General features: G+C 36.1%; 2 protein-coding genes across 5 annotated transcripts in view; one reads left to right on the top strand and one right to left on the bottom strand.

Annotated features, from left to right (window-relative positions):
• The window catches only part of atp1a3b (ATPase Na+/K+ transporting subunit alpha 3b), a 44,623-nt gene extending 29,776 nt beyond the window's left edge, over positions 1 to 14,847 (top strand). For 2 of the 3 annotated variants that reach the window (XM_055209863.2, XM_055209864.2), the window contains 20 exons: positions 2,034 to 2,147; positions 2,220 to 2,279; positions 2,686 to 2,889; positions 3,986 to 4,099; positions 4,182 to 4,316; positions 4,405 to 4,522; positions 5,836 to 6,104; positions 6,228 to 6,426; positions 6,520 to 6,764; positions 6,917 to 7,109; positions 7,605 to 7,917; positions 8,141 to 8,291; positions 10,130 to 10,298; positions 10,375 to 10,529; positions 10,666 to 10,789; positions 10,876 to 11,021; positions 11,150 to 11,280; positions 11,368 to 11,469; positions 13,335 to 13,426; positions 13,584 to 14,847. In XM_055209863.2, coding sequence (XP_055065838.2) covers positions 2,034 to 2,147; positions 2,220 to 2,279; positions 2,686 to 2,889; positions 3,986 to 4,099; positions 4,182 to 4,316; positions 4,405 to 4,522; positions 5,836 to 6,104; positions 6,228 to 6,426; positions 6,520 to 6,764; positions 6,917 to 7,109; positions 7,605 to 7,917; positions 8,141 to 8,291; positions 10,130 to 10,298; positions 10,375 to 10,529; positions 10,666 to 10,789; positions 10,876 to 11,021; positions 11,150 to 11,280; positions 11,368 to 11,469; positions 13,335 to 13,426; positions 13,584 to 13,612 — 3,063 coding nt within the window. In that variant the 3' untranslated portion in view covers positions 13,613 to 14,847. Of the gene's footprint in view, positions 1 to 2,033; positions 2,148 to 2,219; positions 2,280 to 2,685; positions 2,890 to 3,985; positions 4,100 to 4,181; positions 4,317 to 4,404; positions 4,523 to 5,835; positions 6,105 to 6,227; positions 6,427 to 6,519; positions 6,765 to 6,916; positions 7,110 to 7,604; positions 7,918 to 8,140; positions 8,292 to 10,129; positions 10,299 to 10,374; positions 10,530 to 10,665; positions 10,790 to 10,875; positions 11,022 to 11,149; positions 11,281 to 11,367; positions 11,470 to 13,334; positions 13,427 to 13,583 lie in introns of those variants that run through there. The other variant, XM_055209866.2, reaches the window with a different exon arrangement.
• A 2,005-nt stretch (positions 14,848 to 16,852) lies between these two features.
• Positions 16,853 to 24,303, bottom strand: rabac1 (Rab acceptor 1 (prenylated)). Of its 2 annotated transcripts, none has more exons than XM_073872050.1 (6): positions 24,173 to 24,303; positions 19,616 to 19,692; positions 18,625 to 18,841; positions 18,044 to 18,141; positions 17,838 to 17,939; positions 16,853 to 17,741 (listed from the first exon to the last, which is right to left on the bottom strand). In XM_073872050.1, the coding sequence occupies exons 2-6, from the start codon at positions 19,680 to 19,682 to the stop codon at positions 17,653 to 17,655; spliced, it is 573 nt and encodes a 190-aa protein (XP_073728151.1). In that variant the 5' UTR covers positions 19,683 to 19,692; positions 24,173 to 24,303; the 3' UTR covers positions 16,853 to 17,652. The 2 variants fall into 2 exon arrangements, with proteins under 2 accessions (XP_073728151.1, XP_073728150.1); XM_073872049.1 differs by lacking the exon at positions 24,173 to 24,303 and adding an exon at positions 23,545 to 23,734.
• Positions 24,304 to 24,702: the final 399 nt, after the last annotated feature.

Here is a 24,702-nt window from a genome sequence, read left to right as displayed (position 1 = left end):
ACATTGTGATTGTGTCTCAGAAGAAAGTATGCAGCTGAAAAGTCAGACGTTTTTTAGGGCCGTCTTATTTTCAAAAGTCTAGAAATTCCCAGAATGCACAGTAAAGGTCAATGAGCATTGGCTGTTCTTATTGTATTCACTTACTGAAAATATTGTTGCATTTTAAATCTCGAAATCATCAGAGGAAGACTGAAGTCATTAAGTCACCATTACTAGTCCAATAATTGGTGAATCAAGGATTTCCTGTTGTTGCTATACCGATCAATGTCACTGGAAACAAAGCGAGGGTCAGGGGTCCTCAGTAATATCCTGGAAAGGAATTTACTTTTGGGAATTGAATGTGCTACAAATAGTTCCTTACTCGCCGGAAGCAGCTATGTTGGCTTTTTTGTAGGCAGAGTATTGATCAGGCCGTTACTCAGTTTCCTGCTTTAATGATGACTGCTCCACTATAATAGTGCCACAGAGTCCCAGGGGTGTTGTGTGGTGCTGCAGTCCTGTATGATCGGATTACACTTCCAGCCAATAAGAAACAAAAGATTTACCAATAGAATAGTTAATGATGCTACATTGAAAGTTGAAAGGTCAAACTCTGACCATGACATTATCTTGATTTTGGCAAGAGAATTAGCACACAACTATTATACAATTCAATTCAATTCAATTTTATTTATATAGCGCTTTTCACAATTGTTAATTGTTTCAAAGCAGCTTTACATGAGTAGATGTAGGGGAAAACACAGAATAATCAATAAATAATATACAAAGTAGAATACAGCGGCTAAGAATAAACCGTACAAGCGAGCGTAGTAATAATGTAATGTATACAGTAAAGTGCTAAGTTAGGCCAAAGTTGGCTGACTCTCCCGGGGATGAGAAAAACCCAGTGGGAAAAACTCCTAGAAGGACAAAAACCCTTGGGGGCGATTAATATATATTTACATAATGTAAACACGGTAGGGATAGGAAGTGGGTAAGCGGATTAAACTGGTTCAGCCGGTGGTCGTTGGTCGCGTATCAGCTGGGCATCATGTTGAAGTAGACAATATCTACTATGTGTCAATATTTCGGTCATGATATGAGAACATTGTGATACTTCATTTTGATCTTTTACACCCTTGTTTCTCACTTTTAATTTCAGTCAAATAACATAAAGTTTGTGTATGTGTATTTGATTCGCCTTCCCATAGACTTACTTTAATATGCTTTATGCCCAGCTGCACTACTTCCTGAACTTCAGCCAGTTCCTTGTTTCCTGTCTGCCATTATTGGACAAATTGATTAATCCAGGTGTGCCTGACCTCAGTAGTCACAACAACAATAATCAGGCACACCTGGATTAATCAGTTTGTCCAATAATGGCAAACAGGAAACAAGGAACCTGCTGAAATTCAGGAAGTAGTGCAGCTGGGCATATAGCCAATTGGTGTTCAGTTTCATTTTCCCCCAAAATAAATTAACACAAATAATGTGTCTGAATATACCATATGGTAAAATATAGCACTATTTTGAAATATTGATTTTCCTTCACACCATCTCAATATTTTAATACATATTTATGAGAAGATCTTTTTTAACACCTCTTTTTTTGTATAATCCCACAGAGATGTGTGCTTTGATCTCTGTCTTTATTCCGATAAAGGACAAAGTATAAAGAATCTGATTTATGCTGTTTTGAAGCTCTTATGAACCCTCTGAACTGTGTTTGTGTGTGCATGTTTCAGAACTTTCATGTGTCTGTGATCTAAAACAGACACATATTCAACCTAATCAGAGCTTGAAAGATCTTATTCATTATCCTTGTCGTGGTCTGTTTGTGTCAATGACAGGATGTGAGTCTGGCTAGATTAAAGCAGCACATTACAGTTATAGTGAAAAGTATTGCTGTGTCTCTTTCATTATTTTAAATCCACCAGACATCTAAGATGAATTAATGTTAATATAGTAGAAATGACTGAAAATACACTTTTGACTAAACAGAATCACGTCATTACTGATTTTGTAAACTGATTCTTCTGTATGTTGTGTTTTAGTATGGACGGTCAGATAGCTACCGTGTGGCCACCACGCAGGATAAAGGTGAAAAACTGTCTGCCAAGAAGCAGGGAGCAAAGGATCTTGATGATCTGAAAAAAGAAGTTCCCCTGGTAAGACTCTCATTGTGGTTACAGTCATTTGGAATTTTACTTTAAATAAAATGTTTTAATTTCCTTTCGCAGACAGAACACAAGATGTCAGTGGAGGAAGTATGCCGGAAGTTTCAGGCGGACATTGTTCAGGTATTATTTTGGGAAAAATGAAAGAGTAATTACAATTTGCAATTTTGTTAAAAGCTGCTGGTGGCACAGAAATGAAACGCAGCAGCTGCGTGCTGCTTACCCATTGATTTTAGCTATAACAGCTTAACTGCACTTCTTCTTAATGAACACTAGGGAGCAGCATATTGTAGCAGTCATCAGTTGTACACAAAATACTTGATATCTACATTTAGACACTTTTATCCAAAGCAAATTACAACAGGCCAGATGATAGGTGGTGACACACATAGTCAAAATGATACAAAATTTTCAAATGGGCATTATTTTAATATTCTGCTAATAATTAATAGGATTGTATTGTTGCATTTATTGTTAAAACTGAGCAGCATGAGTTTGACAATAATCTCTCTCTTTCTCTCTGCAAAAGGGTTTGACTAATGCTAAGGCCAAAGAGTTTCTGCTTAGGGATGGTCCAAATGCTCTGACCCCACCTCCCACAACACCCGAGTGGATTAAATTCTGTCGTCAACTCTTTGGTGGTTTCTCCATCTTGCTGTGGATTGGAGCCATTCTGTGTTTCCTAGCGTATGCCATTCAGGCTGCTACAGAAGATGAGCCAGCTGGAGATAACGTGAGGACAAATACATTTTTCTACATATGCATTCATTTCTGTTGTTTTTTTCATTACTGTATTATTTACTACAGCCATTTGATCCCGATTCCCAACCCCACTCCAAACCCATATAAGAGCCCATAGTAATAATAATAATAATAATAATTTTTTTAAATGGTAAACTTCTTGATAAAATTACATGAGTACAGTTTTTGCAATTTTTATGCAAAGGGTGACTGCACTTCAGATGATAAAATATAACAGAGTTTATTTTTATTTATTTATTATTTAGATGCTTTTAGTCACAACATAATTCCCACAGTTAAATTTGTGTTACGCCATAGTTTGTATGAGTTTATTATTATTCTAATGTAATTGCAAAACCATACCCGTGTCATTATATCAAGAAGCTTCTTGAAGTTTCACCTTTGAATAAATTTAAAAAAACATTGAAGGAGTTCACATTAAATCGTATTGGCTGCTTTTTCTTCAATATTTAGTCTAAGGGTCCGATCACACCAAGCGCGTTTAAACGCTTGAAAACACAAGGCGCGATGCACTGCCTTTACTTGATTGACTCCAAAAAAGAGCAGTGCGGTGCGAGTTTTTATATAGGCAACCACAGAGGCAGCTGTCCTGTCAATCAAATATTAAAGCGTAAGGGCTCTTTTGCTGTTAACTGTCATATTAGCAAAATCTTTAAAAAGAGGATGCTTTCTCTGATGTTGATTGAGGGGGAGTGGTGCACAAACATGCAGGAGACAGTGAGTGAATGCAGTCTCGGTTGTTCAAAGCAACTGTTAACTTCTGTCAACACTAAAGGAAAGGCACGCATCTCCCCTCTTTTGATTAGACAATAGAAAAAAATGTGAATGACAACAGGCACTTTTCCGCTAAGAGCGCACCTGCAAAAAAGCGTGGATAACCCTCACTGCTCATAGAAAACAATTCAAAAAGGCGCCTCCCACTGCCATAAATGCGTTCTGTGTGATCGGCCCCTTAGTCATCTATTTAAAAAAATAATATATTTCTCCCACACATATGAATCTGCAGATTTGTTTGAGATCACATGATACCAATTTCTGAATGTCTATCTTCTCTGGTCTCTTCTCAGTTGTATTTAGGTATCGTGCTGTCTGCCGTTGTCATCATCACCGGATGCTTCTCCTACTTCCAGGAGGCAAAAAGCTCCAAGATCATGGAGTCTTTTAAGAACATGGTGCCCCAGGTACTAACAGCACTCCATGCCAAAAAAACACATAAACTTAAAGCAAGCATTTTAGTAGATATAACATTATTTCTGTCTACAGCAAGCATTAGTGATCCGTGAAGGAGAGAAGATGCAGATCAACGCTGAAGAGGTGGTAGCAGGTGATCTAGTAGAGGTAAAAGGTGGAGACCGAATCCCAGCTGACCTTAGAATCATCTCTTCTCATGGCTGCAAGGTACCTAAGCTGTTCGCAATGACATTTCCCTAACTTAAACACATATATGCACACACCTTGCTACCCGGTATATGTGTCTCATATGTAGGTGGACAACTCCTCCCTTACTGGCGAATCAGAACCCCAGACCAGATCACCCGACTGTACCCATGACAACCCACTGGAAACCCGCAACATTGCTTTCTTCTCTACTAACTGTGTGGAAGGTGTGGAATTTACTATGATTAAGTAGTGAACAGGTTTAAAAGTAACTGGGTGATTCTCACGAAAACTAAAAATTGCTTAAATTAACTTTTTTCCCACCAGACATTGAAAAACAAAGTCTGGAGTAAATGGGAACATTAATTTAAAAACTTTTACTTATCATTTAACACTTTTTGGAACATAATTTAAAAAAATAGTCCTAAAAAATCTCATTACCGCAGCGGTCAGAAAACATCAACACTGACATATTTTCAAAATGACATGACAAACCTGAAAGAACATAATTTGGAGATTCTGCACATGCATTTAAAATCAAAGTATTATGCTTCTATTAATTAAATTAACATTTAATAAGCATCTGTTGCGGTAATGATAATCAAAATGTCGTGTAAGCATTCTGACAAGAATATATTTAAAATTAACTGTAAAAAAATGATCTTACCTGGTAGCCATCATGAAGTAACTGGTCCATGTGCTTGGTCGCTCAAAATCAAACTTTATTAAAATTCTGTATGTGTGCTTAAACTGTTCTCAAAAAGTGTTGCGGAGGATGAGAACATCAGGCTTGGACACATCATTTTCCTAATTTTTCTTCATTATTATTATACATGAATATTCAGTAAATATATTTTCTGTCATCTAAAGTAGTCTAGAAAAACATCCATTTATTTTTTTTCTTAATATTTTTGTGTTAATTTGATTAAGTTACAACATAACGCATGTTCAAACACAGCCGGACACATTGCGGTAATGAGAATTTCAGCAGAAAATGAGATAAAATTTACAATTATAAATTCTTATGTTGAAATCACACATTGTGCAAGGTAGAACACAGTATTGTGTTAATTCTGATGCTTTTTAATGTTACTATATTACACATTTTAAAGCTAAAATCATTAGTGCCGTGGTGTTTCAATGGTTTCGTGAGAATCACCCAACTAACTAAAAGTAGCAACGCTACTGACTTGAGTACAGTTTTCAGTTAAAGCAGAAAAGATCTTTCATGAAATTATAGCTTTTCTTAAAAATTTATAATGTTAATTTATCTTAATAAGAATTCAGAATCTCGATTTATTCAAAATCTTATCTGACAGCTTCAATTTTTTTTTATCATTAATATGACCTTACAGTGCGTATCCCAGTAGGATAAGGAGTTGGTTTTAAACGATTTTTTTATGTACAGTACTTCAACAATATCTCATTTTTGTTTAAAATAATGGGCAGAACCAAAAAAGTTATAGATTGCAGGTTTAATCCGAGTCACTATTTAAAAGTAGCATCCCCAACACTGGTCCTGAATGTTTCTGTCTGTCAGGCACTGCTCGTGGCATTGTGATCTTCACTGGTGATCGCACTGTAATGGGGCGCATCGCCACACTCGCCTCAGGACTGGAGACCGGGAAAACCCCCATCGCCAAGGAGATCGAGCACTTCATTCACATCATCACAGGTGTGGCCGTCTTCCTGGGAATCAGTTTCTTCATTCTGTCCATAGTCCTCGGATACAGCTGGCTGGAGGCCGTCATCTTCCTCATTGGAATCATCGTCGCTAATGTGCCAGAGGGTCTGCTGGCAACTGTCACTGTGAGCCTTCTTAACACTTATATATTTACATAAACATCAGACTACAATTCCGATACATTTTTGGTGCCTGACCTGATGTGCGTTTCCATAGCATGCAACTGAATTTGTGTCTTTGTGTCTCAGGTGTGTCTCACTCTAACAGCCAAGCGAATGGCTAGGAAGAACTGTCTGGTTAAGAATCTTGAAGCTGTGGAGACGCTGGGTTCCACCTCAACCATCTGCTCGGACAAGACTGGAACTCTGACCCAGAACCGAATGACCGTCGCCCACATGTGGTTCGACAACCAGATCCACGAAGCTGATACCACTGAAGATCAATCCGGTTTGCTACTTATCTTTCTCCAACGCTTTTTGATGATCTACTCTTGCATATCTAGTTGTTTTCTACAACATCTGAGTTGGTCTTTCTTTTTAGGTGCGTCATTTGATAAGAGCTCTGTCACATGGGTGTCTTTGGCCCGCGTGGCAGCGCTGTGTAACCGGGCAGTGTTCAAAGCGGCACAGGACGGTCTGCCCATCCTGAAGAGGGACGTGGCAGGTGATGCATCTGAATCCGCCCTGCTCAAGTGTATCGAGCTGTCCTGTGGCTCTGTCAAGATGATGAGGGAGAAGAACAAGAAAGTAGCTGAAATCCCATTCAACTCCACCAACAAATACCAGGTTTGTCGTCAACTATAGAAATTTGTATTTAAAATTTAATATAAGCAAAACCTAGAAAACATCAAGTAATTGAGTTATCAATGCAAGATGTGCGTTTGCAGAACTGTAAACACAGGTTTCACTTTATTCCCACCTCTTTTATTTTTACCCAGCTCTCCATCCATGAGACAGAGGACCCCAATGATAACCGTTACCTGCTTGTGATGAAGGGGGCGCCAGAGCGCATCCTTGATCGCTGTTCAACCATCATGCTGCAGGGTAAAGAGCAGCCCATGGATGAGGAAATGAAGGAGGCCTTCCAGAACGCTTACCTGGAGCTTGGTGGACTTGGAGAGCGAGTACTCGGTGAGTGTATTATATACTGCATAATAGGATATAATGTATAGTACAAAGCATGTAGAAAGACTACATTAAAGGTGCAGTGTGTAAATTTTACCGGCATCTAGTGGTGAGGTTGTGAATTGCAACCAACGGCTTAGTCCACTGCTCACCCCTCGCTTTTGAAACACATAGAAAAGCTACGGTAGCTGCCACCAGACAAACATATCATCACTGGAGACAACTTAGTAGAAAAAACTGTCCATTAAGGGCTTCTGTAGAAAAATGGCGGCACGAAATGGCGACTTCCTTGTAAGGGGACCCTCAGTGTGTGTAGATAAAAAGGTCTCGTTCTAAGGTAATAAACACATAACAGTTCATTATGAAAGGTCTTTATACACCCCTGAAAATATAGTTTTGTATATTATTTTGCATTTCTGTCAAGAGATCCTTCTAAAATGTACAAACTGCACCTTTAAGTATGGTTACATACAGTAAAATAAACTTGGCTTCTTTCTACAGGATTCTGCCATCTCTTACTACCCGAGGACCAGTACCCAAAAGGTTTTGCCTTTGACACAGAGGATGTGAACTTCAACACAGACAACTTGTGTTTCGTGGGCCTGATGTCTATGATTGACCCGCCCCGCGCTGCTGTGCCCGACGCCGTGGGAAAGTGCAGGTCTGCTGGAATCAAGGTCATCATGGTGACAGGAGATCACCCCATCACTGCCAAGGCCATTGCCAAGGGTGTGGGCATCATCTCTGAGGGTACTGAGACAGTGGAGGACATCGCTGCGCGCCTCAACATCCCCGTCAGTCAGGTCAATCCCAGGTAAGACCCGGTCGCAGGATAATAAATGGTCGTAATAAAACTTGTGCACACAGTAGTATTGTCACAGTTACTGTATGCACAGGGAAGGGCTGCATAAAATGCAAACATATGCATTCATTGTACATGAAATTTACATATAAATAGTTTTTTATGATACAATCTAAATGTAAAATCTGCATTTTTGAATTTTAGATTTTTATTGCTCTATGTTTGTGTGTTGCAGGGATGCCAAGGCTTGTGTGATTCACGGCACAGATCTGAAGGACTATACTCAGGAGCAGATCGATGAAGTTCTGAGGAACCATACAGAGATTGTGTTCGCTAGGACCTCTCCACAACAGAAACTCATCATTGTAGAGGGTTGCCAACGACAGGTACACACACACAGACACAAAACAGCATTTACATATCAGTCAGGATGCTTATATTTTAGGGATGTCCTCGACTAAGGATTTACATATTCGAATCAGCATAGTCGAATCATCTATATGTGTGTGCATGGGTTGGAAGGGGGCCAGGCCAGGTACAAATAGGTAACTTTTCTTTTCTTTCACAAGCAGCACACATAAACAACTTTCTGATAAAGTGACCAAAACGGTCTTTCAAGTGATGAACGAAGACAAAACTGAGGATGCATTTATATCTTTTTTTTTTTTTTAGGTAAAATAAACATATTAAAGCCACGATCTACAGAACATCACACAAAGATATAACAAGAAACATTTTGATAACTAAACCTTAAAAAAAAACAAATGTGATCTTGCCTTGGAAACCCCGGCTTCAATTCAGATACAATTCGATTTTATTTAATTTGGAGATTTAGCGCATCAAAGCAGTCATGACCAAAAAAACAACAAAATAGATGACAAATAATTTGTGATTGTTACTGTAAATGATTAAAAACTAAGCTTAATATACAATTCATTAAAAGTTATAACAAGAAAAACATTGAAAAAACACTGATTTTATAGCCACTATGTGTTATTATTTAGCACAGAAATACTTGCTTGCTTACTTTGACTTTGATCATCTCTATTCACTTTAGGCACAGAAACACCTGATGATTCTTATATTATTTATTTCAGGAATCTCTTTTCTATCATTTGAAAGTGAACACCGACCATAATATTAAATCACAAGACAGTCGTGTCAGGCATAAATATAGCTTCGGTGCAGATATTTCATCACCGAAATTTAAAGAAACGGGTTACCTGCTTTGTAGTTTAACTTTTGACAAGATAACCACCCTGTTTTAAATACATTTTAAAAGTTATACCTGTCGAAAAACATCATTTTTTTTATGTTTAGTTTGAACTCCTGAATATGAGACGCAGAGCACCTAGCCCATTCGGCCAAAATGCATGCGCAAGCATAGCCAGCATGCAACAGGGCAACATCGATAAAACGAAAAACAATCCAAAATGTACAGACTTAAATTAGATCAGAATTCATGTTTATAATACATTTTTTTTATAAAATATGGTCATAAGTAACAAGTTTCAGAACAAATATGTGCAAAATGCCTGAAGTGCACGGAAACAAAACACAAGCCAAATAGATAAATCAAATAACCCAGAGTGATTTATAAATAAAGAAAAGAAAAGAAATAAAATAAAATAAAATTAAAAATTAAATTAAATTAAATTAAATTAAATTAAATTAAATTAAATTAAATTAAATTAAATTAAATTAAATTAAATTAAATTAAATTAAATTAAAAATAAAAATAAATAAAGAAATTATTAAAAGAGCGAAAGTATAGCCAGAATTGCCAGCTTTGTCTTTTAAATGTAGAAATGTAGAGGCAATGGTTTATTAACATAGAAACCTCTTATGGACGTGTAGCCCTGTCACTGGGGTTATTGGATTTATTTATTAATGCATTTTAAAAATATTTATTGAAAGCTGCTACTTCACATATTATTTGCATAGCATTATCATAATATGCTGTATATTAATATATTGGGAGAAAGCTGTTATATGTGAAATCAGATAATGTGCGCCCATATACAACCAAAATTGAATGATCCTCATTTCATATGCGACCATTCGACTGTGAGATTTGTAGTCGAATCAGGCTTCTCCTATCGATGCATCGAATCTTTGACTATTCGGGGTCACCCCTATTATATTCATATCAAAATTCCAACAATGTCCTAATCCTACTGTACCTTTTTCTTTCTTCCACTCTTCCTCTCTCTTTGTCTTGCAGGGGGCGATCGTGGCCGTAACAGGTGATGGTGTGAATGACTCTCCCGCACTGAAGAAAGCTGATATCGGTGTTGCCATGGGCATTGCCGGCTCCGATGTGTCCAAACAGGCCGCCGACATGATTCTTCTGGATGATAACTTTGCCTCCATTGTCACTGGAGTGGAAGAAGGCAAGTCAGACTGTAGAGGAGGTCAGTGCTGGTATTTTGGTGTACAGAAAATGTAAATGCATTTGTCTCCTTGCAGGACGACTGATTTTTGATAATCTTAAGAAGTCCATTGCGTACACCTTGACCAGCAACATCCCTGAAATCACACCCTTCTTGTTCTTCATCATTGTCAATATCCCTCTGCCCTTGGGCACCATCACCATCCTCTGTATCGACCTGGGCACTGACATGGTGAGACATAACTATAAAATGCATTAACATTGCAAGCTCTTATACGTACACTTAAGAAAATGTAAGATAAAGTCTTGCGTACATTAATATACAACCAAAGAGATCTTTACAATCTCTTTGTTTTTTGCGTCCGCAGGTCCCTGCTATCTCCCTGGCTTACGAGGCTGCTGAAAGTGACATCATGAAGAGGCAGCCAAGGAACCCTGCAAGAGACAAACTTGTGAACGAGCGTCTTATCAGTATCGCTTATGGACAGATTGGTTAGTCCTACACAGACTGTAATGAATGCAAAAATGAGTTGCTAATAGTTAATAGCACACATGTATGTAAATGTGTTTGTGTGTAGGTATGATCCAAGCCCTGGGTGGTTTCTTCAGCTACTTTGTGATTCTGGCCGAAAACGGCTTCCTGCCCTCTCTGCTTGTTGGCATCAGGCTCAAATGGGATGACCGCTCAATGAATGACCTGGAGGACAGTTACGGACAACAGTGGGTGGGTACCTGCTCTTTAAATGCATGTGTGTTATGCATGTGTGTGTAGATGTTCGATCTCTAAAAAGCATTCCATCTGTAGTGGTAAGCATGTGGTGGTAAATGTGTTTGCGTGTCCGTGCTCCACAGACATACGAGCAGAGGAAGATTGTTGAGTTCACATGTCACACAGCGTTCTTTGTCAGTATTGTGGTTGTACAGTGGGCTGATGTCATCATCTGCAAGACCAGACGCAACTCAGTGTTCCAGCAGGGCATGAAGTGAGTTCAGGAAGCGTTTGCGTTTGGATATGTGACACAGAGGAAGTAAGAGAGAATGTCGTGTGTAACTGTCTGTGTCCTCCACAGGAATAAGATCTTGATATTTGGGCTGTTCGAAGAAACAGCTCTCGCCGCGTTCCTCTCATACTGCCCGGGTATGGATGTGGCACTCAGGATGTACCCGCTAAAGTAAGTTTAATACCTGTACAAATGCATGGGTAAATAGCGTATCATTCCAAATTTCAGTTTTTGACCACATATTTGTCACAGTTTAAGCTGCCATGCACACCACTAAAGCCAACATACACTGCAAAAATATGATTTTCAAGAAAAAAAATCTTAGTACATTTTTAAATTAAGATGCTTTTTCTTCACTGCTAAAAATGATTTTCAAGAAAAAAAAATCTTAGTTTTTTTGTCTTATTTTCAGTAAAAATATCTAAAAATTCTTAGATTAAAAATCTGCCAATGGGGTAAGCAAAAAATCTTGAACATTTTTCTTAAACACTAAATTCAAGAAAAATTCAAGAGATATCCCACACACTATTAACTTGCAAAATATTAAAAATGTTTATTGCGACGTTTCGATCATAAGATCTTCCTCAGGCATATGAACATGATTATGGTATCACAAAGTATTTAAAAAATCATAGACCAATCACATGAGACAATAGTCACCGACTAATCACAGTATCGGACCTTCAATGACCAATCACATTTGTCTACAATTTTTTTCATCACATCAACAACCTCAATATCATACACAAATCAGAGACAGTCTATAATGACAAGAGAAAAACATCAAAAACAGTACATGCTGCATGAAAAATTTGAATAAATAAGCATAATGCAAAATTCCATCAACAATTTTAAAAAACACAAATTTTTTCAAGATTATAACATCACATTGAAAAGTTTTATTTACAAAATCACTTAAATTTCATATTTTTGGTCTAAAAACTAGACTTATTTTCTTGGGTCGTTAAAGCATCTTAATTTAAGTATTTTAAGATATTTTTACTGAAAACAAGACAAAATACTAAGAATTTTTTTTCTTAAATAATTTTTTTCAGTGTATAAATACTACACTGCCAAAAAATGACTTTCTAACTTAGAATTTTTGTCTTGTTTTCTGTAGAAATATCAAAAAATTCTTAAAACAAGGTGTATTTTCTTGATAAGCAAAATGACCTAAGAAAATAAGTCTAGATTTTAGACGAAAATATACAATTTGAGTGAATTTGTGCTTAAAACAAGCAAAAATATCTGCCAATGAGGTGAGAAAATTTGGCTTAAGTGTTTAGGAAAAAATAAATCTTATTTCAATTTTTTTCTCACCCCATTGGCAGATATTTTTCCTTGTTTTATGCACAAAATCACTCAAATTGTATATTTTTTTTTATAGATTTTATGTAAATTTGCTCATCAAGAAAAAGCATTTTAATTTAAGAATTTTTATATATTTTTACTGAAAACAAAACAAAAATACTAAGTATTGCATTGGCTGCAAAGTGACAGTGCATTGCTTTAATTTTTTTAAGGGCACCCAAAATAGTGCACTTACTATTAAAATAGATTATAGACACTGTACCAACCTAAATGTGTTACTTCAATATGTGTATATAGTGTAATATAGTGTAGTCAAATCTTAGTTTTCAGCTGACGTTATATCAGTGCTTTATTCCCACTTCTGTGACAGGAATAATAACTTATACGAGGGTTCATGGAATTCAAAACTCAAAGGGTCAATAGTCTTATTCTGGATACTATAAAATGTGTTCAGTGTCTTCAGCATTTTAGTATATTGGTTTTGTCCCTGCTGTGTTAAGCATATTTTTAAAGATAAATTTATACCAGAAGAATTTAATCATATTGAATCCTAACCAGATATATCCCACCCATATTAAAACACATTTGTACCCCTGATACTTAACCTTAAACATAATAAACACTTCAGTAAATAATGTACGCTTATGAGAGACACACATTCCACCACATAATATATACAATTTTAGGATATCATTAAAACGATTCGTTTGTGTCTCTCTCTCCAGGCCAAGCTGGTGGTTCTGTGCATTCCCATACAGCTTCTTAATCTTTGTGTATGATGAAGTTCGAAAGCTGCTGCTCCGCCGGAACCCCGGAGGTGAGATCCTTCTCCCTGCAAACACACAGAAGATGAACACATTATATATTAGCATGAATTTAGTGCATGAAGTGACATACAACATAAATAACATAAAATGATAAACATCATCCATCAGCATTCCTCATAAGTAATGCTCTCTCTCTCTTTCTTGCAGGATGGGTGGAAAGGGAGACATACTATTGATCAACAAATGATCTTCTTTACTCACATTCCTTCATCTTCCATTTTCTTCTACTTCTCTCCTGACCAAGACACGCAACCATTCCCCCATCAGAGGCAAAAGCTTCAAACCAATAGCACGTCTGCCCCAAAGAGGAGACCACGAAGCACCTTTCAGACTCTCGACCGTCCATCACGCCCCCATTGCCTATAATACTCTTTGCATGTATTTTCACACGGCTGTGTACATACTATAATCTAAAATTGGCAGCTGCATAATCATTATGTAGATTCGAAAGGAGCTTTTGATGCGAAAAAGAAAGTATTAAAATAGTCGTCCCTACACCAGTCCTCCACATCTTTTATTCATGACTTTCTCTCTCCATCTTTTCATCTGTCCTACAGTATAGTCACACGCACGGATACACAGATCACACAAATTAGTTTGGTCCCAATGCACACACCGGTAGATTCTGTTTAACACGAGTATTTTGTTAATAATTTTGCATGTAAAGTCATTCTGTGTATTCTAGTAAATAACTTTAAATATTGTTTTATTTTCCATTGAAGTTTAAGGGGAACAGTTTCATTCTGTTTCTTACACTCACATCATTTCATTTCTATCGTCGTCTTTCTCTGTCATTGTTGGTGTGCTTGTTTGACTGCTCTAATAATCCAAAAATATTTCAGATACACAATGTGTGTTTTAAGGAAAGTAAATAAAGATGTATATTGGAAAACAGAAACTCAAAAAAATAGTATAAGATGTATGCACATGAATGAAACACTGCAAGCAGGTCAAGTTTCATATCAAGTGTTACACAGCAAACCAGTATGATGTTAAACGGCATCGTCACAAACCTAAACACCAGGTTTTGTTTCTTCGCTTAGGCCAGATTTTCCCATATTTGGCACAACTTTGATCTCTCTCATATCAGGCAGATAGGTAGAAATCTGAGCTGTGCATTTTCAAAAGATTTCATCATCTAATCTCTATTTATTTTGACTGACTCGAGCCTGGTGTGTGAAGGCTCCACATCTGGTTTATCAGAAGATGCAATCGGTTTGACAGTATCAGGTCTCCGCTCTGTATGTGCGTGTGTGTTTAAGGTGAGGGACAGTACGCTGGTGCAGTCACTTATTGACTGGGTTCATCTGACAGAAGTGTTGATGTTGAGACTGAAGACAAGGAAATAAAATACTTCTGATGTGTCTGAAAGAGGTCAACTCCAATAAAACATCTAGTACATTTAATACTACCAAGCTATGTCTGAGTCTTCATTTCTTTCACTGTAAAAAGTGTTTATGTGCCTTAGTAGATTTAACAAAAATAAAATGAGTAAACCGTGTTAAAATGTTCAAATTTTTTTTTTAAATCAAAATATGAGTTAAAATAACATAATCATTTGAATAATTTAAGGTAATTCTAAATGAACACATCATTGAGTAAATTCAACTTCATTTTATCATGTATAAGATTTGTAAGAAAGAAATTAACTTAATAATTTTGTGTTGAAACTAATGATTTTATTATTAAACATAACTAACTAGGCAGTGGACTCGTAGTTGCCATGGGACTGCATTTGGAGAGTATAATTTGAATTTAAACTCTATTTTATGTGTTTTTAACTAAAAAGAAAGACTTGTTAGTGTTTTATGTTCATTTATCTTCGAGATTTGAAAGAGTTTCTGTTTCTTCTTTTGAGTTTTGTAGTTACAATTGTTCAGAAAACTGGTTCTTGTGCATAGACTGCATACTGAAGTATGCTGCGCTTTAAAGCTGCCCAAACAAAATTGAGTGGGTGCATTGATTCGAATAAACGTTTCGTACCCTCATCTCACAGAATAAAATAACAACAACAAACCATAAATAATTTAATAATAAATTAACTACTATTTTTCATTTAAATGTTACCTGTTTTAATTAAGTCTGTGTATAATATGCTCACATTTTTTACATTGGTTGTACTTAATTTATTTGCTTTTTCTTAAAATGCTACTTAATATTTTTGCATTCGTTGTAATCCTTATTAATCCGTATTACTAAGTTCCTTACTTAAAATATCAGTAAGTTCAATAAACTTACAAAAAGTAGTTGGAAAATGTTGTCTTAATTTTATTGAGTTAGATCAAAGTAACTTAACAGTGTTCTTTTATCATTTATCCAATTTTTATCAGTTAAAATATCTTTATACTTCAAAGAGAGTAAAATTATTACTTAATAGTTAATGCTTATTGCAACTAAAGCAAATTTATGATTAAATTCAAAATGAGATTTTTAATATACATTTCAATAAAAGCATGTTCTGTTTGGAGACCGCAAAGTTTTTCTTATTTAATCAATTCGGTTAATACTTGAAGACTTTTCTACTTCTATGAAAACTGATTTAAACCAAATTTTAGTTTTATGTACTTCAGATGGCCTTACTGAAATATATATTATATATATTACATCTTTGTGTCTGAAACTCCAAACATAAAACAAATAAATTCAATGTTTTTTTCTTTCAGTGATTGATGTGCACAGCATAGCAGTGCGTTCCTGCCTGTCATTTATGTGCAGAAAAATACAATATGTTTTGAACTGATATCAAATTTACCCGCATCAAAAAACAATGTTACTGTATTGAATGAAAATCGCATTTTTGAAAAGCACATTGAACAGGTGATTAAATAATACCTGCATTCAGGGATTTAAGTCAGAGGACATATTAAATTTAAAAAAACTATTTTAAAATGTACTATATTATTTACATGTGTAACATTGAGATCTTTGAGACACCGAAGAGAAGGAATATACCAGACCATCTCAACAAAACAGAAATCAGTTTATGACAAACATCCCTAATGTGTGGTATTAAAGTGCACATTAAGGATATTTATCTTTTCACAGCAATAGCATATGACTAACATGCTGACTGCAGCACTCACAATATTTTTATGTCACTAGAGACTACTGACTTGCAAAACTGGGCTGACCGACACACACACGCATCTCTAATGTCCCCTGGGAAAATGCAATTCACCGCAGTGTTCCTCTTATTTTCCCCTCCCTCCCTCCGTATTGCACTGGTGTAATGGAATATCGATCGGCTGCTCCTGATGCAGCATTTAAAAGGAGAGGCCTACTCAAGGTCATCACTATGGCAACTTAAAAATGAGAGACGGTAGCTTTTGTGCCGTCATAAAGAACAGATCAAGCGAGTCAAATTTTGCATATAATGGGTTTGAATGCAAAAGGAAAAAACTGTGACCAAATGAAAATTAGATTTAAAAATATGTTACAGGCTGACAATTTTATTGCACTTTCCATTTCTTAGTACAAAAAGAGCATAAAACAAGATATACATGAAACAAAGGTTCATAAAAAAGAGAACGCAGATTAAACAAATCCTTTCATGATATTTGGCATTATGATGATTTGATTACATAGAATAGCAGTAATGCATATATATATAGAGAGAGATCATGTTGCTCTATTCAGCACTGATGTAACAACGGCAAATAAGAAAACAGAACAAATTTGATAAATATAGCTTAGGACAAACCATTATGCAATGACCGGTACCTTATGTGACTAAATTTATAAAGAAACTACATTCTTGATATCTAGGTGTGTTTGCTTTTTTAGATAGTATAACCACTTTCTTGCATATGTAAAGCTATTCCTGATAGCTCAGAGTAATTTTAAATGACAGAATATAGAAAGTAAAGACTAAATGTATTGTTATATTAGTCAATTTAAGAATTGATAAAGAAAATTGATACGTTTTTAAGTCAAGGTTTTGCTTTGTGGCACACTGCATCAAGTTTGTGATTTAAGGAAGTAATTGACACTGTAGTAAATGGAAATGTTGTACAACAGGTACCAGTAAAGGCATGAGGTCTTTAAATGTGCTTGATAAGCAAATCTTTTTCGGATGTTTGGATTTGCTGGCCTGTGTTTGAGTAAACTGATATTGTTTTATTCATTATGCATATTTCAAAGTACAACCCATATGTGGCATTACAAGTAACAAGGCGGATGTGATAGGGTAACAAGCTTGAAGGTAAAAGGCGTGGATTTAAACAGGTTCCATGAGCAGTTCCTCAATGTCAGACGACTCAAGCTCACGAAATGCCGCATGAGATCCGATGACGGCAATTGTGGCACCTAAATAAATATTAGCAGACAAATGACAGTTTTAGTGAGAATCAATATATGAATAACACTACAGCAGTGAAGTAAAGGTTAAAAAATTATGCTTACCTAGTATCCAAAACACAGCTGATCCGGCACCTGCGAGCCAGAAGACGGGGAAGGAAACCCCTCCTGCTAAACCTAACTGGTGTCCCTGAGTCAACTCACGACCTGAGATGCACAAAAAGATGGGATTTTACTTAAGAGCAAAATAAAACTTGAACTTCACAAGTGCTACAGAAATGAAGCAGATCGTATAGACTTAAATGTCTTACCGAAAATAACCAGCTTCTTTTCTAGTGTCTTCAAGTGGATTATATAGAAGGCACCAACAAACACTCCCAAGGCAATCAAGAGCATAGGAGAACTGATACTGAACAGAGAGAGGAAAAACTTTATTGAACCCATTACATATATCTGAGACATACAGCTAAACAAAATTGTCAATAAATAACTCCATTTTGTTTTTTGTGCTCTAAAATTTATCAAAATGTTTAAAATAAAAACATAAAAATAATGCATGCGTGGACACTAAAATAAACTCTAAAGCTACGTTAAGGTTTATTCTCTGTCTGACCTCATGGAAGAACATTTAAAAGTGTATGAGGACATAGAAACTTAAACGCACACCCATGTGTACATAAGAATAAGAGATACCGGTGCCTAATGTATTAAATTGCAACGTGTCTATTTTTCAGCATAGCATCTTTTTATGATTTGGGAACACCATTTACGTTATTTAAAGTGCAAAATAAAATCATATTTGTGTACATGGATTGCTTGACATGGCACATTATCTGAAATCATGTCTTTCATAATTCCAAATGATGTTTCGCATTATGAAGTGGTTCCTTACATGCAGTACAGGATGAGTCCCAGGAAAATGAAGGTGTAGTTGCTTTGATATGTGTCCATGTTCTTCACCGCACGCTGACACAGCTCTCCAAAGTTTCGAGGTTTGGAGAACTTGCGCTGATCCACAAAGCTGGCCCAGGGACGGATGGCTTTCCTTCTGCGATCCAGCCAATCCTTTACCACATTCCCAGACATACCTTTGGGCAGCCACAGTTTGCGTTTAAGACCAATAAAATGTAAATTTCAAAATTAAAAAGTTAATATTAAACACTCATACCCATATAATTTGTTATGTGTCATAAAATGTAAGGTCAAACAAATAATAGAAAAGGAAGAGAAAGTACTGTATACAATACATAAGACTGGGTGGGATATTGAGTTATTGCACATAAACATTTACATATTAATTTTATTGTATACTGGCAGAAAATCACCCTCAAATTGAGATTCAAATTTAAGTCAATATCGCCCAGCCCTAACAATACACTGTAGTTATATTATTTAAAGGAACACGCACCCATTTTTGGAATTTAGCTTATTCACCGTATACCCCAGAGTTAGACAAGTCCACACATATCCTTTTCATCCCCGCGTGAGCCATAACTCTGACGCAGCCCCCGCTAGTTTAGCTTAGCACAAAGACTGGAAGCAAATAGCTTCAGCTAGCATACTGCTCCCAATAAGTGACAAAATAACACCAACATTTTCCTATTTCTATGTTGTGATTTGTATAGTCACACCGTGTACAAATGACAAGGTGATATGAGACACAGCAATCTTTTAACAGTATACATACAGGGAACTATTTTCAGAAGGCGAAGCACTGCTACATGGGCGAAAAAAGGTATGTATGGACTTATCTAACTCTGGGGGATACGGTGAATAAGCTAAATTCCCATAATGTGGGAGTGTTCCCTTTAAAAAATAAGGGGAACATTTCTGTACCCCACAGCATAAGTTTTGTTAGAGGGAAGGGGGCTTTACTTACTTGCCCATTATTCCTGCACCAGGAAGCTGCTCGCCTTCGCTGCTAAAGGGGTCACTTGTTTTCCCATCCATTGCAATGTGCCTAGTCCCACACACACAGATGTTAATAAACATGAATATTATATAATAATTTAATAAAATGGTGGACTATATACAGTTCTGACATGCAAATCAGTGTCAAACCACTGGTATACACAGGTATACGGAGTATACCCACTATATTAGATAGCATGGGGTACCGACTTTTAAATATTAATTAATAACTTTCATTTTATAAAAGGGCTGCATAACCGCGATTAATCGTTTGCAGAATAAACGTTTTTGTTTATATCATATGTTTGTGTACTGTGTATATAATAATTATGTATAAATACACACACATGAATGTATAACTTTAAGAAAATATATATATTTATTAGGGACGGGACTTTAACGCGTTAATTAAGATTAATTAATTACACAAAAAAATAACGCGTTAGACATTTTTTACACGTTTTAATCGCCCTTATTTTTGCACCGCGGAACGTTTCTCACTGGATGAGTTTCGGTGGACCGATTATACTTGAGCACCAACTAACGTTCATGACTTCAGACAACAACAAACCACAGTGAACATGAACGAAGGAGCTGATGAGACCACTTTGGTTGGCCCTGTGGATGGGAAATTTTGGTATAAAAACAAACGGATGGAAGCGTCGATAAGAGCATGGTTGTGTGTAAGCTATGCAACAAGGAATTCGCATATCACTGCAGCACATCGAGCCTCAAGTATCATCTCAATGCAAAACATACAGCATAGGGATGCATATCAATTAATCGCGATTAATCTATAGCAGAATAAAAGTTTTTGTTTACATCATATATGTGTGTGTACTGTGTATAATAACTTTGTATAGTTAAATGCACACACATGCATGTATATATTTAAGCAATGTTTACATGTGTATATACATTTGTATATTTATGTATAATTTATATTATATATAAATATAAATACTTAATATATAAATATCTTTTTTTCTTAAAATTATACATGCATGTGTGCATATTTATATATACATAATTATTATACACAGTTCACACACATATATGATGTAAACAAAAACTTTTATTCTGCTATAGATTTATCGCGATTAATTGATATGCATCCCTAATACAGCAGCTAGCGTGGACGTTAGCCAGACTACGAGTACAACGACTTGGTTGAACAAAAATAAACAATATTTTGTTGCTTAAGCTTATGTATTCAGTCATTATTCAATGGTATACTAAGAATGCAGGTAAAAAAATAACTTTTCAATGTTCTCAGGCAAATATTTATATGCAATTAAAATGTGATTAATTTTGATTAATTAATTACAAAGCCCCTAATTAATTAGATTAATTTTTTAATCAAGTCCCGGCCCTTATATTTATATATTCAAGTTCAAGTTCAAGTTTCTTTATTTTTGCCAGAGCGACCTACATCGCCTGGAATTCATTTTGGTGAATTGGCTCACACAAGACAATACAACATAACATATACAATAAAAAACATACAATTTAAAAAGAAAACAAATACTTAAATTCTTACCAATAAATAGTAATAAAACAAATTTAAGAACAAAGCTATGTCTGAATAAATAAGGTTAGTGCTGTTGTGAGTTGAGGGCCCTCACAGCCTGTGGGTAAGTACTGTTGGCAAAACGAGTGGTTCTAGTTCTTATACTTTTTAACCTTCTACCTGATGGTAAAGGAATAAAAAGTGAGTTAGCAGGGTGTGATGAATCTTTAAGTATTTTCATACCAGTTTTAATCAAACGGGTGTTATAAATGTCACAGATCTTAGGGAGCTCCAGCCCAATTATTCTTGATGCAACACTAACTACCCTATTCAGTGCAGACTTATCGTCAGCCGAACAACTTCCCCACCATACAGTAATGGAGAAGGTGAGAGTGCTCTCTATTACAGCCCTATAGAAGTATAGCATACCAGCCTTGGACACTTTAAATTTCCTAAGCTGTCTCAAAAAGTAAAGTCGCTGATGTGCTTTTTTAACAATCTGGCTTTAATATATATTAAAGGGGCCATGGAATGAAATTCTGACTATTTCCACGTTTAAGTGCTATGATTGTGTCCCCAGTGCTTCTACTAACCTAGAAAATGTGAAAAAGATCAACCCAGTAACTTAGTTTTGGTAAAGCATTCTCTACAAGCACATGAGAAAATAGGTTGTTGAAATTTGGCTCTCCTTGTGATGTCATAAGGAGCTCTTATTATAATAATACCGCCCGTTAATCTGCACTATCCAATCACAGCACTGCCATTAAGTGCAGAGAAAAAGAGAGAGAGAAAATAATTCACAGCAGAACTGAGTTTCAATCGTAACAAACCGCTCATTTGCATTTTAAAGGACACACCCAAAATGACACATTTTTGCACACACAGGTACAAAGTGGCAATTTTAACATGCTATAATAAATTATCTGTGGGGTATTTTGAGCTAAAACTTCACATATGTGCTCTGGGGACACCAGAGATTTATTTGACATCTTAAAAAAGTATTGTGCCATGGCCATAATATAACATGTAAACATTTCTTAAATATATACACGTTTTTCCTATTTAAGACGAGTAGTTATACGAGCAAATTTGGTGGTACAAAATAAAACGTAGCGCTTCTCTAAGCGGATTTAAAAGAGGAACTATATTTTATGGCGTAATAGCACTTTTGGGAGTACTTCGACTCGCCTGAAAAGTCCGCTCCCCTTCTCACTTTCAGAATGGGAGAGGGAGGGTGTTACTGCGCCGAGTCGAAGTACTCCCATAAGTGGTATTACGCCATAAAATATAGTTCATCTTTTAAATCCGCTTAGAAAAGCGCTACGTTTTATTTTGTACCACCAAACTTGCTCGTATAACTACTCGTCTTAAATAGGAAAAACGTTGATGTGTTTGGTCACTTCTAACTTTATCTCTAAATGGTACAATTGAATGAATGGGGCTAAGCTAAATGCTATCGAAGCGTCGCAGCGCGCTCCAGCGCTTACGTGCACGCACACAGATGATAGAGGGATGTATCAACAGTTCTTAGTTAAGGTAATAACATATTTTAATATTGAAAATGAGTAGACTATTCCTTTAAGCAGCAGAAGTTAAAGGTGCAGTGTGTACATTTTAGCGACATCTAGTGGTGAGGTTGCGAATTGCAACCAACGGTGTAGTCCACTGCTCACCCCTCACTTTTGAAACACATAGAGAAGCTACGGTAGCTGCCACCGGACAAACATGTAATTGTCAGAGACAACTTAGTAAAAAAAAATTGTCAGTTAAGGGCTTCTGTAGAAAAATGGCGGCACAAAATGGTGACTTCAATGTAAGGGGACCTTCTTTGTATGTAGATAAAAAGGTCTCGTTCTAAGGTAATAAACACATAACGGTTCATTATGAAAGGTTTTTATACACCCCTGATAATACAGTTTTGTGTATAATTTTGCATTTCGGTCAAGAGATCCTTCTGAAAATTACACACTGCACCTTTAAGTGACAATACTGGGCCCATTTTGGAGTGAACTAAATATGCAAGACTAGTCAAACATGTTTATAACACTGTTTATAGCACAGGGCATTCAACCTTAGTTTTGGACACTTTAAAAATAATGTGGGCATAAATTACGAGTATTTCACCACTGGTGTCAAATGTAGGAGCTGTATGAAGTGACTGAGCTTTTCATATTAGAGTGCCCATAAACTTTTGAATTATAGGTCAAAGGTCCAGATTCATGACAAAGATGTACTATTGTAGGTATGTGACAAAAACTTAAACATGGTTAAATCCTACAACTAGTTGTTCAGATAGAAAGAGCTTGAAAAAAACTTTAAAATGACACCAAGACCATGTCTATGAATTCAAGAATAACAAATACAGGCCATTTGAAACTCGAACATCATCACCTTTTTTTGTCCCATTGTTTTCCATTTTGCGGGTGGTAAAACAACCCGTGCGCGTCGTTCAAATTCATTGAAATTGCGTTCACTTGTAGTTTAGCAATTAAACTAAATATATATTACAATTTCAACAATGTTTTTACTCCGCACGTCGCCTGAGGTAATCCGAAGTTTTGTCGAGAGACACCAAACTGACAGCCGCGACAGCGGAAATTGTCACGTACCTAACTATTGGCTGGATGTTTAACTGGTTACATCTAACTTTAGTAAGGAAACCACTGTTCGGCAAATGTTTCAAGTTATATAATGTGCGCTAATGGAAAATCGATGTCATTACGGGCTGGTACAGAAACTCTGCATCATCACGGAAGAAGAATCCAGCAGAACAAGTTTGCTAGGTTTTGCCATTACCTATTCTCCTAAACATGTCGGATGATTAACGTCAAACATTTAACATTAATATCATAATAACTGTTGTGTAAACACACTCGGTTAAAAGTTAACTTGTTTATCAAATCAATGATTAAACTAACGACGCCTTTGTAATATGTAATTTGTTCCTGCTTAACTATAAACATACTAGGGATTTACTTTTTGGTAAGGTATTAACTAAAACAAAATTAAAACTACTTACAGTACTTTGTGTTGGTGTGTTCAGTGATGTGTCTGGCGGCGGATATGATGTGTTTAGTCAACAGACGCACTGATGTTGTTCTTCTTCATCTGTAGACGCATTCGCCAGTAAAACTGACCATCGCCTCCTAGTGACGTGGACCTGAACAACCAGACAGCTTTTGCCAGCCTGTCAGGTTTCATTTATTTTTAAAGCCTACCAAATTGTTTGGATACATCAAACGCAACAGCTGACCGCAAAAATAAAGAGATTTCATATGTATCTCTCTTAAATGAATCAGCATAATACACACTCCAAGCTGAATTTCTCCAAGTCCTTAAGCATTTCTTTTCTGGCTGTAAGTTTGTTCTTACATTGCCTTGCAAATGTTGTTTGTTTTTGACAGCCAGTTACAAACGGATTCCAATTCCCTGCTTAAATACAACAGAAACCAACACAGAAATTGTAATGGATTTAATATAAAACCATCAGCTGTTTACCATTAATATTACCATAAAATACCCTTTTGTTCTGTATTCCAGTAGGATTTA

Source organism: Misgurnus anguillicaudatus, chromosome 10 (assembly GCF_027580225.2).
Source record: "Misgurnus anguillicaudatus chromosome 10, ASM2758022v2, whole genome shotgun sequence".
Classification (NCBI taxonomy): Eukaryota; Metazoa; Chordata; class Actinopteri; order Cypriniformes; family Cobitidae; genus Misgurnus; species Misgurnus anguillicaudatus.
The sequence above is the reverse complement of the archived record's forward strand: the minus strand, read 5'-3'. Positions and strand labels throughout refer to the sequence as shown.